Source organism: Camelus dromedarius, chromosome 9, assembly GCF_036321535.1.
Source record: "Camelus dromedarius isolate mCamDro1 chromosome 9, mCamDro1.pat, whole genome shotgun sequence".
NCBI lineage: Eukaryota > Metazoa > Chordata > Mammalia > Artiodactyla > Camelidae > Camelus > Camelus dromedarius.
Window position 1 is genome coordinate 24,691,563 of NC_087444.1, and position 15,835 is coordinate 24,707,397.

At 42.0% G+C, this 15,835-nt stretch overlaps 1 protein-coding gene across 2 annotated transcripts in view; it reads right to left on the reverse strand.

Moving 5' to 3' along the window:
* CDH13 (cadherin 13) overlaps positions 1-15,835 on the reverse strand; it is a 1,287,194-nt gene that overhangs the window by 17,481 nt on the left and 1,253,878 nt on the right. For both annotated transcript variants that reach the window (XM_064488932.1, XM_010980492.3), the window contains one exon: positions 7,907-8,049. In XM_064488932.1, the coding sequence (XP_064345002.1) occupies positions 7,907-8,049 (143 nt within the window). The remainder of the gene's footprint in view (positions 1-7,906; positions 8,050-15,835) is intronic.

Here is a 15,835-nt window from a genome sequence, read left to right on the forward strand (position 1 = left end):
TGGCATTTCATAGTTTGCTTCAGACCCTGATGATTCTGTAATGAGAAGCTGAGAAAAACCACTCCGTAACTCAGCTCAAGTTGGTTGACTTAAATATTTATCAGGGGTTGAAGAGCCACTGGGAATTTTGCAGTCATGATGTCCAGTCCCTGTAACAACTCAGCAGGGCAGGTGGCCAGGTCAGCCTCACTATGCAAGCGGGGAAAGAGGCTGCATGAGTGCAAGTCTCACGCCCATGGTGGCCCAGCTCAGCTGGGGAGCTGGCTCACTGCGAGGGGCAGCAGAGCGTAGGCCCCCAGTATCTCTCTGGAGTGTACTTGTTGCCTACAAATGGCTCTGATCACAGTCTTTCTGTCTCCAAGATCTCAAGAGTTCTTTTATGGGGCCATTTTGTCAGTGACAAAATTGTAGCTAGTATTTTCAACGTGACTGATATTTTACTGGTACTTAAAGTAATGAGGAATGATGGCTGGGCCTTCAGTTTATTTTTCTTCCTCAATTACTAGAACAGCTGAGATAAGGGTGTTAAACTGGCTTAATTGGGTTGCTGTCATAACTGATAGCTTGATTTTATCCAAACTAGCATCTTCTAAGTAGAATTAATCTAAATAATCTTACTACATCCCCCATGCAGTCTTGGTTGATTTACAAAAAGAGAAAGGCCATAAAGCGAGGCATCTTCTTGAAGTTCAGATCCCCTACCACTCCCAGTTCGGGGGCTGTTGGTACCTAGTAGTTCAGGGGTCATTTCACTATAGGGCGGAATAACATTTGTATTTCTTTTAATCAATCTAAAAGTTCTCTGCACTGTATTTCAATTTTGTATCAGCTGGAGTTATCAGAACATCTATTATATCGGAGACTGAAGGAAAAGACAGGTTGGAACATGATCTATCTGAGCCTATGAAAAATCATTATCTTAGTCGATTCCATTTTAATTTTATAGCTGTTATGCTTGGGGCTTTATCAGTGTCTTCTCGGTAACCCACATCATTTTTCACTGACAGACTCTAACGTACTTTGCATAAGTTGCTAAGTCATGAAAACATGCTGCTGAATTTAGGGATAATTGGGCTTGTTTTTATGCCACCATTCTCTTACTCTTTTAAGTGAAAATAGATGGGGATGTGACACTTTTGATAATCATATCAAGACTTCCTATGGATGCCAGAGATGGTACGTGTTTCCTGATTCAAACTATTTCATATGCACTGAGACTTAAAGGGATATATACATTTCTTTTTTCTTTAAACCCTCTGCATAGCATGGGCACTGGGAGCAAGGGCATTGGAAATTAGCAAAGCAAAATATTTGCCTTTGGCATTTGTAGACACAATTTAGATCTTCTCTGAGGGCAGAAGAACCATTTGATATCTTTTGTGGAGCGCTGAACCCCATGCAATTTCAGAATAGAAGGAGGAGTGAAAGATGAGGTCAGAGGTGAGAAGGAGGCAGGAAGACCAGCCTAACAGGATCCTGATGAGAAGGCAGTAAACTGGGAAGCAGCAGCTGGCTGTGCCTTCCTGCCCGTGACAGTCCCGCTGGGACCCCAGAACTCTTAGGAGAAATTGCTTGTGACAGTTTTCAGCCCACATAAGGCAGTGAGACTAACATCTGACCTTCCTGGTGATTACTTGAGCAGGAGCAAGAATTACACTGGGATTTGCCCGGTGCTAATTGCTGCTGCTCTGCCCCATGGTCAGCACATCCCCCACGGGATTCCGTCCTATTACACTCCCGAATGTTCTCTCTCCGTCTTGGTATGTTCCTTAACAGTTATTATTATTTTTCCCTTTCTTAAGACAGGCCAGCAATTCTGTGTGTGCTGAAGTCCTTAATAAAGGCGTTCCCGTGCTCTGAAAGCACTGTCTTAACCTTTTCAGAAAATCTGAACCACATAAGGTAAATGATGATATTCATCTCTAAAGATAAAATGCTTGCCAAACACAAAAGGTCAGACCTTATTAATCTGTAGAATTAAAGGCTTTACTCTTCCAATCATTCAGCTACAGCTGGTTCTGCTTTAGCAAAACAAAAGCATTTCCGTTATAATAAAACAATGTTGTTAGGTAATTTATAGCTCATTAACATTGATGACAGTTTGTAAAAAGTGCCTTGTACATCTTCGAGTGTTCTCTGGGTTACAACCTAGGCTCCATCTGTAGGCAGTGACTAGTGTCCTTTCCTCCCCAAATCATTTATAACCTGGGCATTATCAATATTATTATGAAGCATGATTCCGAAACCTGTATAGATTCGCTTTGGGGCCTCAATCAAACAGGCCAAAGACTTTTAAATTTCTGTTAACCTCAGATTTCCAGCCCTGTTTCTGCCTATCTTTTTACATTCCTCCATTCTGATCTCACAGTCTCCAGTCTCTAAGAGGTACCTAAAAAATTTCTCTTTTGGAGCTGCCATACCACTGTCCTGAAATGAGTAAGTGGGGCTGTCTGTACGGGTTATGATGGTGGGACTTCTGCTTTTAGTAAAGTGTTACAGGAACTGTAGAGTGTGTGTTCTCTCTGCAGACATCCTATCACCCACCTCTCCTGGCAGCACTGGCCCCCCAGCAGCTGGGACTGTCCTTCCTTAGAATGAAAAGAAGCTGAGAGTCTATCTCTAGGGTAAAAAGATACTTCAGGAATGGCATGAATGGTTACAACCTCCCGGGGAAGGCACAGTGGACCAGGGACACACTCTCTGTTTAGTCATATATTTTTTTTTGGTTAAGTTTTATTGAATTTTAGAAATGTTCATGTTTCCATAAATACACAGCTTGAAGAATTTTCACAATCTGAACACACCCATGTAGTCCAATACACACAGGACGAAGCGACTCATCCACAAGGTGAGCCCGAAGCAAGGGGACTGGTTTCGCCTGTGTCTGACCTTGATATAAATGGAATCATTCAGCATGTGGTCTTCTGCTTCAGCCTTCTTTTACTCAATATTATGTTTGCAAGATCCAGGTTGTTGTGAAAAGCTGCAGATGGTTCATTCTTGGTGCCACACAGACTCAAGTGTGTGAGTGTACCACGTATATTTATTTAGTCTACTTTTCTTGGGTATTTGGATTGGTTTCCAATTCTCAGCTATCAGGAATAATCCTGCTACTAACATTCTGGCACTTGTGTTTTGGTGAACAGATACGCATATTTCTGTTCGATGTATATCCAGGCGTGTAATTCCTGGATCATAGGGTAACCATATATGTTCAACCTCACTTGATACTTTCAGTTTCCGAAGTGGTTGCACCAATTCACTCGTCTACCAGCTGGATATGAGAGTTTCAATTATTTCATCTCCTTGCTGATAATGGCATTTCCCATCTTTTCAGTTTAGTCATTTTGTAGGTGTGTTGTAGTATGGAATTTCATTGTACTTCCTTGATTAATTTGTATTTTAATTTCTCTTGGATACTTTAATTTTTATTTCCTTGATTAATGAAGTTAAGCATCCCTTCACCTGTCCATGGCATTTGAGTATCCTCTGTTGTGAAGCATCTGTTCCAGTGCTTTACCCATTGTTCTTTGAGTGGTGTCTTTTGCATACAGATTGTAGGATTCCTTTGTATTGTAAACACCTTCTACTATGTGGGTTACCTTTTTACATTCTTAATGGTATAATCTGTGGAACTGAAGTTCTTACTTTTAATATAATCTATCTATTTTTTTTTCCCTTTTGTGGTTAGTACTTTTGAGTCCTCTTTAAAAAAAATCTTGGCCTATGTCAAGGACATCAATATGTCCTCATGTGTTTTTCTCTAAAAGATGTATTATTTTACCTCCCAGATTTTGATCTGTGGCATTTTTAGAACTGATGATTGTATACGGTATAAGAGAGGGGTCAGGATAATGTTATTCATATGGGTGTCCAATTCCCCTAGCACTGCTTACTGAAAAGACCATGCTTTCTCATCTGTGTTACCATGTTGTTCTTGTCATAATCAGGGACTCTGTGTGTGTGGATCTGTTTCTGAACTCTCTTCTATTTCGTTGGTTGTTTTTTTTTTTTTTTTCTGTCTTTGAGCAAATACTGCACTGTTTGAATTATTATAATTTTCTAATAGGCCTGGATATATGGTAATGTCAGTCCTCTAACTTATTCTTCAAGATTTCCTTGGTTATTTTTAGCCCCTTGTATTTCCATATGAATTTCATAATCTGTTTCTTTCCCTTCCACTCACAACCAAAATCTGGGGTTTTGCTTTGTATTGCATTGAATCCTTTCGGTCAGTTTAGAGAGAACTGACATTTCAATAGCATTGAGTCTCTGAACATGATATAGTTCTCTATTTACACAGGATTAGAAACTTCTCTTGGTTGTGATTCATAGTTTCCAGTATAGTCTTTTCACTGTGTCCTTACGTGGTGAGAGGGGTGAAGGAACTCTCTGGGGTCTCTTCTATAAGGACATTAATCCCGTTTATGAAGGTTTCCATCCTCATGGACCTCCCAGAGTCCCTACCTCCAAATACCAGCACACTGGGGATTAAGTTTCAACATGTGAATTTTTCAGGGGACACAGACATTCAGTCTGTAGCATTTGCCATCCCATCCTCCAACCCCTTACATCATCAACATCTGGTAAATGTCTTAAAGAGAGAATGGCTGTATGCTTAAGGTGAGTTTGCTTGCTTAGGTAGGTTTTTGTTTCCCATGAGACCCCAGGAGATTTCACCATGCCCTTTAAAAGACACTTGTCCACGTGGGAAAAGCAACCATGGGTTTAAGGGCCCTCAAGTTTTCACTTTGTCACACCAGATCCATATGACTGTTACAAGGGGTTCTCATTTATTTCTCTCCATCGTGAGCCCTCTGCCTGGCTCAAGCCTGATCCTCACCCAGAATCGAAAGTGTCTGAAGGGAGAAAAAAATGGCTGGCTGCCTTACTCTCTTTGTAGAATGGGTCTTTCCTCTTTGATATTTTGGTTTTTAATTGATTTAGGCTTCACTGCTTCTGTAGCTCTCTGATGTCTTAACAATAAAGGCTTTTGTAATCTATCCAGGTTTTTCTAGTTTTTGCAATGGGGACATTGGTTTATTTATCCTCCCTGGAAGTTCCCAAAGCCATATATTTTACTGACATGTTTTGGTATAAATTCCTGAGCAGCTCCTTGTTTGGAGAAAAATCAATTTGTTTTGCTTTAGCTTCCCGTGTGCTATATGGCAAAAAAATTCTGATTCTTGTATTCCATCAAATACACCCAATTTCTATAAAATTAATAAAATCTTACTTACTTGTATAATACTGAGACATCAGTTAGTACTATTAACTTGGATCTAATAGGTAAGTGTTGGTTTTTTCTGGTTAAACATAATGCATAGAGATAAGTTTTCAGTGAGTGACAAAAAGGAACCTTTAAACAAAAGTTACTTTGATTTATAAGTTCTTTTAAAATGTGTGTTCTTTTTGCTCTAAGTCTTTTGGGCCTTGTTCAAGATTATTACCTCTAATGATGGTTCTATACACTATTATCAACCTGTTTTTTATTTACCACTCCATCTTCAGGGACATTTCTATCCTTTGGAAACATCTGTGACACCAGATTTTGCATTTCCTTATCTGATATTAGTATTAACAGAATTAGACCAGAAGTAGAATTCAAACTGTATATTTCTTGAGGACCATTCTTGGTTCTTTTCTTTCTGTAACACCCCCCTGGGGTGGGATTGACATTTATTGAACACTTACTATGGCTTTAGATGGAGAGTGTAGAGAGCACAGCACCTCATTTCCTCATTTTGCAGAAGTAGAAACTGAGGTTCGGAGTCTATAAGCAGCTTGCCCAGTTACACCCGGAGAGAAGACTCTTATTTCTGGCATAAGTTAAAAGTGTTCTTCAGTTCTAGTTTTTTCTTGATGAAAAATTGCATGAACTATTTCATAAGGGAGTGATAACTGTACTATTTGCTACATTGCCATCACTCGGTTCAGAGAGCCCCTCAACCAAGAAGTGTCCTGGGACCACCCCTGAGGCTGGACGAGGGGGTCCTCTGGGGGCTTAGTTCCATTAGAACAGTTGTGACATTCTACGGCCATCTTCTGTTTACTAGCCTAACTTGCCAGGTAACTCATGAGCTCCCTGAGCACAAGAACAATGTATCATTCATCTCTGAGTCTCCAGGACCAAGCCCAGTGTCTGGTCCAGCTCTTTGTTGATGAATGTCCATGTGCTATTTCATCACATCAATTTCCTCCTCTAGAACTTAGGGAATCCTTTAGGTGCCCACTCCATCAGATGCCCTGTCTGCATTTTGAGATGTTTCAAAGGTATGACTTTTCTGTATACATCCAAATACATTTGAACATATTTACTCACAGTAGATGCAAACTTTCTTTGTCCTTTTCTTACTTCCCGTGCCACACTCCCTTTTGGATTTGATTCCTCTGCTCTTCGCTCTCAGGCACCTTGACCTGCTGACCCTGCCACTCATCCAAATCCTCCCAGTCTTTCAAGGCCAAAATCCAAGGCTGACTTCATTGCGACGCCCACTCTGCCTGAGGTATGCCACACTGATCACTCATTTCTTAGAGATGTGCCCTCCTCCTTGGTTTATATGTAAGTACCCAGCCTCCGAGAATTCTTAGTTCACCTGCTATTGAGTAATGAAGGCACATATAAAGAACCTATAAATATTCATTTTGATATACATATAGGATTCAAAACTGAATCTTCAGCTATGAACAGCTGGATTTTAGGAATTATAGGGAGAGCAAAACTCCTCATGTAATTGACACAACAGACATCTCAGCTTAACATACACGAAAACCAACTCTGAGCCTCCTATCTCAGCTGATGGCAAATCCTGTTAGCTTTGTGTCTGAAATATACAGACTGTCTCCAGAATCTGATCCCTTCTTATCCCCTCCCTTACCATTAGTGGTCCAAGCTGCCATCTTTCCTAGATCATCATCAGTCTCCTAAGAGGTCTCCCTACCTCTGCCCTTGTCCTCTATGTCTGCTCTCAAGAGAGCAGCAGAATGATCATGGCACTTTGAACTCCACTCAGAACTTGGCAACAGTGTCCCATTTTATACAAAGTAGAGGCCAACAGTCTCATGCGGTGCACATGACCCTACACCATCCACATCCCCACTCCCTTCACATACCACCACTCTCTGTTCCAGCCCCTCAGCCACCTGGCTCTCCCCAGACAGCTTCAGGGACCCCATCCCCACCCTCTTCACATTTACTCAGATGTGACTTCTTCAGTGAGGCTTTCCAGGGCTATCTGGTTAAACCTGCAGCATCCTTTCATTTGCTGTCTTTTTCTCTTGTTTCATATATAAATAGTATGTCTTCTCTTTTTTCCAAAAAGCATATCATGTATCGTACTCAGTGTCCTTTCTTATCTCCACGTGTGTTTCAGCTGCATGAGGACACTCATTTTTGTTTCTTCACTTATGTATCCCCAGGGTCTGGAACAGAGTCTGGCTTGAGGATGTTGCATTATTAGCTTTTGAATGAACAACAATTGTTTTGTGTATGAAGCTACTGGCTGAGGGGACCTGACATCTCTCTGTGGTATAGATCATAAGAGGGAAAAAGCTGTGGGAACAATTCAATTGTCAGGATGGGTGATGTCCTCTGGGACTTTCTTTCAACTTGCGTCAGGTGAAAGAACCCTCCCTGTAGGTGACAACATGCTATCAAGATGAGTGACATCAGTGTGGCTTCCCAGCCTTGGCATCTGCCTGAGATGGAGCACAGTGAGCTCACTGCTCTGACCTCTTAACTAGACAACAGCCGAGAATCCAGGACTTGGGGATTTTACTGACTCACTGTGTGTTTACGGCCCTCACACATTTGTATTCTTCCCAAGAACACCTCTAGGTATGTCAGAAGAAATGCAAAAATGTAAAAATATATTTATAACTTGATGACATTTAAAAAATTACTCACCACTGTCGATTGCCAGGAAGAGGGCAGTGTACACACTGTCGTGGACAAATGGCGACTCACGGTCCAGCACAGCTGTGGTGTCAACAGTCCCATTGATGGGGTTGATATTCAGCCAGCCTGCTGGGTCCTTGTAAACAGAATATCTGAAAAAAAAATCCCCAAATAACGTCAGGTTACATTCAAAATAGATTCAAGAAGTGTTCACTGGTACAAGCTGGTACAAGCTCCCATGCTAGCTGCCAGATAATTTTTAATACAAATCCCAAAACATAATTACAATACAGTTGTTCATTCAGCAAGTAATGAATGACCATCAACTCTGGGCCTTCTCTGTGTTAAATATTTTAGACATGCTCCCCCTTTATTTCTCATAACAAGCCTGGGAGGAAGGAGCTGTTATCTGCCCAGCTCTCATAGAGACAGAGTTCACAGCCTGTCTCCTGAGTCCAAGTCCATTTCTGTTTCTTTTATACCTTGGATGCATCTTGTATGCAGACCAGGTAGGAGAAGCACTGTCAGGAAGGTACAGGCAGGGCACACGGATGCCTGGAGGAAGAAGTAATTACCCCTGACGGAGGGCAACCCTGGGGTCCTCACGGAGGATGCAGTATCTGAACTAAGACAGAAGGGATGGGGGGGATGTTGTCAGAGAATAAGAGGACAGACATATCGGGAAGAGAGAACAATAGAAATTAACATATGGAACTGAGATATTCACTAGAATGTAAGTTCCATGAGAGCAAGGATATCTGCATGTTCACTGTCATGACCTCAGTTCCTAGAATATTGCTTAGCACATACACAACATTCAATAGATAGTTGCTGAATGAATGAATATTTAGAGAGGTAGATGGTTGTGGTTGGAACACAGCTTCTCTAGGGGAAACTGAAAGTAAATGAGTTTGGACAAAGAACCTGAACCGCTGTCATAAGGGGTTTGGATTCTGAATAGCGGGAGACCATCAAAGACTTTTTAAATGTTAGAATTATTATTTTTGAGGTTGTTGTAAAAGTAATACATGCTTATCATAAAAAGTTCAAACAATATAAAGGTGCATAAAGTAAGAAGTGAAAGTCTTAGCTATCAAGGAGACTCTAACAGACCATGACTCAGATTTCTTTCTACTGGGTGGCTTGAGAAGTGTGGGACTGTCCCAGTGACACATCACTGGTGCTCCAGCCACTTTCATACTTGAACTAGAAAGATGCTTGTTGGTGTTTTTCTGCCACTCCCCACCAATGTTTGGATACATGCCCGTGAGGAAACATGGGAACTCTTAGCTTATCAGTCTGGTAGAGATGGCCTGAAGTTGACCATCTCTGCCTCATACTGCCAGCTTGGTTCTAAGAATGTTTAAAACCAGATTTAAGAGCATATATTCAGAGGGAACTCTAATTCAAAAAGAAACATGCACCCCAATGTTCACAGTAACACTATGCACCATTGCCAAAACATGGAAACAACCTAAATGTCCATCCACGGATGACTGGATAAAGAAGTTATGATATATTTATACAATGGAATACTACTCAGCCATAAAAAAGAATAAAATAATGCCATTGCAGCTACACGGATGGACATGGAGATTGTCATTCTAAGTGAAGTAAGCCAGAAAGAGAAAGAAAAATACCATATATCACTCATATGTGAGATCTTAAAAAAAAAAAGAAAAGAAAAAAGAGGACACTAATGAACTCATCTACAAAACAGAAACAGACTCGCAGACATAGTTAACAATCTATGGTTACCAGGGGGAAGGGGGTGGGAAGGGATAAATTTGGGTATTCAAGATTTGCAAATGTTAACCACTATATAGAAAAATAGATTAAAAAACCAAATTTCTCCTTTATACCATAGGGAACTATATTCAATATCTTATAATAACTTTTAATGAAAAAGAATATGAAACTGAATATATGTATGTATATATGCATGACTGGGATATTGTGCTGTACGCCAGAGATTAACACATTGTAACTGACTGTACTTCAGTTAAAAAAAAAACAGATTTAACCCAGAAGATTGCAAATTTCCAAATGAAGATTTGGGTCAGATTACCATCCTAGTCTCACAGTGGAAGAGGTGTACACGTCTTAATCCTGGGAACCTGTGGGTATTAAATGGCTAAAAACTTTGCAGGTCAACTTAAGTTAAGGATCTTGAGATGAGGAGAGTATTTTGGATGACTGGGAGAGGAAGGGGCTAAATACAATCACAAATGTCCTTGTAAGAGGGAAGCAGAGATTTGAGAGGAGAAGGCCATACGACCACAGAGGCAGAGAAGGGAGTGACACAGCCACCAGAAACTGCAAGAGACCAAGGAAGATCCTCCCCTAGAGCCTTCAGAGGGAGCACCACCCTGCTGACACCTTGATTTTAGCCCAGTGAGAGTTCTTTTGGACATTTGGCTTCAGGACATGGGCCCAGGTGTTGTGACTCCAGACCCTGAGTTCTGAACGCCCACCCTAAGCCACTTTCCAGCTAATTTATTAGTGGGTTATCAGAAGGTACATCCTGAATTTTGAGACAAGGTGAGCTCCAAGAATAGAATTAGGGTTCCTCTATGTATAAGGAGTCAGATCACTCATGTGTAGCTGAGACCAAGGGACTGTCCACAAACGTGTGGCCAGGGAGACCGGGAGCCGTCAGGGTTCCTCGTCCCTTCCTGTCTTGGAGGTAATCTTGGGTAGTTGCGTGATTGTCACCTGAGGGAGGCTGCGGTCACTGAAAGAAGGGTGGTCAGCTGGGTCCTGGAAGGGGAGCTGAGGAGTAAGAAGCATGGGCTATCAAAGGGAATGAACATCTGAGCAGCCTCCAGGAGACTTCTGGTAGCAGCCTGGCTGCCCACCACAGGCAGCATTGCATCCACGGTCTTAACCTGACCATCAGCGAGGGTGACCCTCCACTGGCCCCTGCGCTCTGCTGCGGCCTCAGCACCGACCCCTGGATGTCTTTGGGCTTCTGAGAGGCACCAAAAGACCCTCCACCAGAGTACTCTCATTTTAACTCATAGAGAGTCACGCTGGTTTATATCAGTCCCTGGTTTATATCAGTCCCACGTGAACAGACCCAAGCACCTCTGTGTGCACCAGTCAGATTCAGGGTTTATCCTGCATGCCGATGAGCAGACCTGGGGCTGCAGAAGGACACCAGGGAGAGGGCGCTGTAAATGTTTCCTGGAAGCGTCGGGTCTGGTCTTTCCCGGCACAACACCCATTTAATAGTCATCGGATCAACACAGCAGCATCCAACGTCCAACTGAGTGTTTACTTCGTGCTGGGCGCTGTTCTAAGAGCTTCCCAATCTGCTCCTTCAAGCACTTGCCTCAGCCCCATGGGGTCAATAATATTATTACTCCCACTTTACGGAGGAGAAAACTGGAAGGATGCTGGATGCTATAAATCTTTTCATTGTCTTCATTTTTTCCTATGATTAAATTACAGGCTGTAGATTTCTTAGTTTTCACAGAACTTTCGTCATTTTGAACAGACTTACATATTTAAAAAAAGATCTTAAGTAGGATATTCTGTTTTTAAAAATGTAGCACTTATATACATATATAGTTGTTTAGAAATTGACCCATTGTAACCGACTATACTTCAATTAAAAAAATGTAGCACTTGGCTTTCTGCCAAGGAAAAAGATAAATATTATTCTAGTGCAAAAACAAAACAACAAGAAAGCCCCGGAGAGATAAGTGCCTTTGCCAAGGTCAACAGTGAGTGTGTAGCAATGTTAAGACTTGAGCTTGCCTGGGGGCCAGGGCCCTGTTCTTAACCACTCTAGCTCTGCCCAATCACACACATGGTCAGCATCACACGGGAGTTAAAAGCATAGATTTCGGAGTGAAAGAGACCTGGATTCTGACTGTGTGATCTGGGGCAGGTGAGTCTCTGTGCCTCCGTTTCCTCCTCTGTGGGGTGGGACAATCCCAGGGACCTCGAGGGTGGCGGTGAGAGCAAAGAGAGGCCAGATGCTATGTGTGTGCCCCTTGCAGAGCACGGAGAATGCGTGCGGCTGTCAGTGTCAGGTCGCTGATGTGTGTGCTGGTGGTCCCCTGGGTCAGGCCCAAGGTGCCCTCTTTGGATGTGATCTGCACCGTCTCCCCAGAATGTTTTGGGAACATCTGACTCATTGAGCCCTGGGGAAAGAAGCTTTTGAAGCTGAAACAGATGGAGAGAAAACAAGGCTAACACAGGTTTTCCCACACCCCCTTGACACTTCAACGAACATTTCCATATTTCTTAAAAACAGGAGAAACGTATTACTCATGAGAATGAACTGCTTCAAAAACACCAGTCTTTCACTTGATAGTCATTTCCACCTGGCAAAATGCTATCTTCTGAGACCCAGCTGCAATGTCTCCCCATGATCACACTGTAAGGGTTTCCCAGTTAGAAGAATTAGTCACTCCCTTCTCTAGGTCCTTGCTGGGCACAAGCATAGATTAAAATTCCTTTGAGAGCGTCATATGAACCCTTAGAGGTTGGCTGCCTTCACCAAGCTTCTCAATGTCAGGATGAGGTTAAAGTTGGCTCTACTACCGCGTGCTTACCTGCCAGGCTCTGTGCTAACCATTCATCGGCAGCACCATGTTTATTTTTATGGTTCACAACAACCTGATGAAGTTGGTATCATCTCTGTTTTAAAGATGAGATAACCAAGACTCAGAGAGGCTTAGCAACTTGCCCAAAGCAGCACAGCTCAGGAGGGGCAGAGCGGGAATTCAATACAGGTGTGTTGGATTCCAGGCACCAGACCTGAATCAGGATACAGTGTGTTTATGCCCAGGAGCGGGTGCTGGCCATCCAGGATCCCCGGGGTGGGTGGGATGCTGGGCACACAGTGGCCGCCCAGCAGGTGGTACTGCATCCTTTCTTTTTCAGTTGGAACCATTATGGAAATGGAAAATGCAAAGAATGGTGATACTTGTTTCCCCTCTTATTAGGTAACAAATTCACAGTTGGTCCTGGAGTGATTTGCAGAGTTCAACATATCTGAAATAATGAAAAATTTCAATGGACTGTGTTTTATTCCCTGATTACTCAGAGTTTAGATTATAAATAAAAATGGAATTAAGTAATCTAGCTTTTCAAATGCTCTTTGGTTCTCCTATCATTTTTTTGGTCTTACAATGCTACGGTTTTGCAGTACAATGAACATGGTTGCTTCTTCTATAAGGAATATTCAGTAAAAAGCTTACAGATGTTAACTTAGAAGCTGTCTTCTAAGATCTATGTCAGATAATGTTTTGCCTATGTTTTCTTCTAAGAGGTTTATAGTGTCTTGTCTTATGTTTAAGTCTTCAAGCCATTTTGAGTTTATTTTTGTGCATGGTGTGAGAGAGTATTCTAATTTCATTGATTTACATGCAGCTGAATATAATCTTGGCAATGTTCTCCTAGGGCAGTCTACCCAGGCAATAGAAATAAAAGCAAAAATAAACAAATGGGATCTAATTAAACTTATAAGCTTTTGCAAAGCAAAGGAAACCATAAGCAAAACAAAAAGACAACCTATGGAATAGGAAAAAATATTTGCAAAAGATGAGAGTGACAAGGGCTTAATTTCCAGAATATATAAATGGCTCATACAACTTAGTAATAAAAAAAACCCAACCCAATCCAAAAATGGACAGAAGATCTAAACAAGCAATTCTCCAATGAAGACACACAAATGGCCAATAGGCACATGAAAAAATGCTCAATATTGCTAATTATCAGAGAAATGCAAATCAAAACTACAGTGAGGTATTACCTCATACCAGTCAGAATGGCCATCACCAGAAAGTCCACGAACAATAAATGCTGGAGAGGCTGTGGAGGAAAGGGAGCCCTCCTACACTGCTGGTGGGACTGTAGTTTGGTGCAGCTGTTATGGAAAACAGTATAGAGATTCCTCAAAAAACTAAAAATAGACTGACCATATGATCTAGCAATCCCACTTTGGGGCATATATCCGGAGGGAAGTCTAATTCAAAAAGATACGTACATCACAATGTTCAAAGCAGCACTGTTTACAATAGCCAATACATAGAAGCAACCTAAATGTCCATCGATAGATGACTGGATAAAGAGGCTGTGGTATATTTCTACAACGGAATACTACTCAGCCATAAAAAATAATAAAATCACGCCATTTATAGCAACATGGATGAACCTGGAGACCGTTATTCTAAGTGAAGTAAGCCAGAAAGAGAAAGAATACCATATGATATATCACTTACATGTGGAATCTGAAAAAAAGGACAAATGAACTTATTTACAAAACAGAAATCAACTCACAGACATAGAAAACAAACTTATGGTTACCAGGGCAGGGGAGGGGGGTGGGAAGGGATAAATTGGGAGTTAGAGATTTGCAGATACTAACTACTATATTTAAAATAGATAAATGACAAGTTACTACTGTATAGCACAGGGAACTATATTCAATATCTTGTAGTAACCTATAATGGAAAAGAACATGAAAATGAATATATGTACATATATGTATGACTGACCTACTATGCTGTACACCAGAAATTGACACAACACTTCAGTACTTCAATTAAAAAAAAAAAGCAGCTGTCTCCTAGAACAGTGCTGAAGGGGTTAGGCCTGTACCCATCACATTCCCAGTGAAAGCAAGAGCTTGTGTGGTTTTGCAAGATAACATCCCACTGCTTCTTTCTCCCCCCTGAAAAAAATAATCAGGTCTCCATAGCTGTTCTATTTAATTGCATTTCTGCTGGGCCCTCTGTTTCCCTCTATGAGTTGATATATTTTATTTAGCGCCTCTTCCATTGGAGACCATGAGGAGGTAGGTGCATGCCCCAGATCTCCTTAATGTCCGTCTTGCTGCTTTGACTCAGAATCATGGAGAGAGTAGGACAAGGTCATTCCATTTACTGAGCATCCCCAAGTGCCCAGCACTGGGTTTCACTTCACCCACACCCTCCAAACTAAGAACTGCATGGAATTCCCCGAATGTAGGTATGATCCTCCCCAACCCCGGAGATTTCCATCCCAAAGGGGAAACCGGCTCAACACCAGTCAACCAGCCTGCACTTCCACCTCCTGGCCAATGGGCCCTTTGGTCAAATCAGCCCTTTGCACCGATTGGCTGGGTACTCTATGTAAGTTTCTGAATTTTCAAAGCTGTCTTTTTAATAACATTTCAGTGTAAAAAATACAGGCATGCAAGATGTTTTCTGTGCTTCTGGGCCTGAAAACTGCATATGCCTTATTAAATTGAAATTTCCAGGCAGTTTATCTGTAATGTGAACTTTACTGGTTATTGGGAAAGAAAAATCAAATTAAAACCTGGACTCATTTCAATCTGTAAGGAACTTCACAGGAGCTGCTTGTGTGTGCGCCAAGGATCAACCTCTTCCAGGTGTCAGTTCGGAGGACTCAGGGTCGGCTGATTAGCGGATCGGGGCGGTGAGGAGGCGGGGTGGGGGCATCTAACCAGGCTCACTGCCTGCATCTCTCCTGGGAAGCGGGCTTACTGCTGTGGGGCCTTGGCAGAGCAGGGAAGGGAGCTGCCAGTTCAGAAGCCCTGGGGCCTGGTGTCGACCTGGAAGGGGTGGGAAGGAGAGAGACTCAAGACTTTGACAAATGCCACCTGCAAGCTACTTGGGTTCACTTTCTGCCGCAAAGAGGATCCATGTTTGTTCAGCATAGACACCAAAACTCATGATGTAGCACAGCCTGGCTTTCATTTTAGACTTAACAATGTTACAGTGTTACATTTTAGTCTCTAACACTGTGTTGTTAGAGCTGGCACAGCCAAGTGGATCACGGCCATACAAGGGAGCTCTAGAAATGGGCAAGTTATACATGATAGACAGATACAGAGGTAGGTAGAGATACCTAATGTAGTAAGTACCTAATACACACACATGTATGTGTCTATGCACCCATGTATTACCTAGAGATCGATGG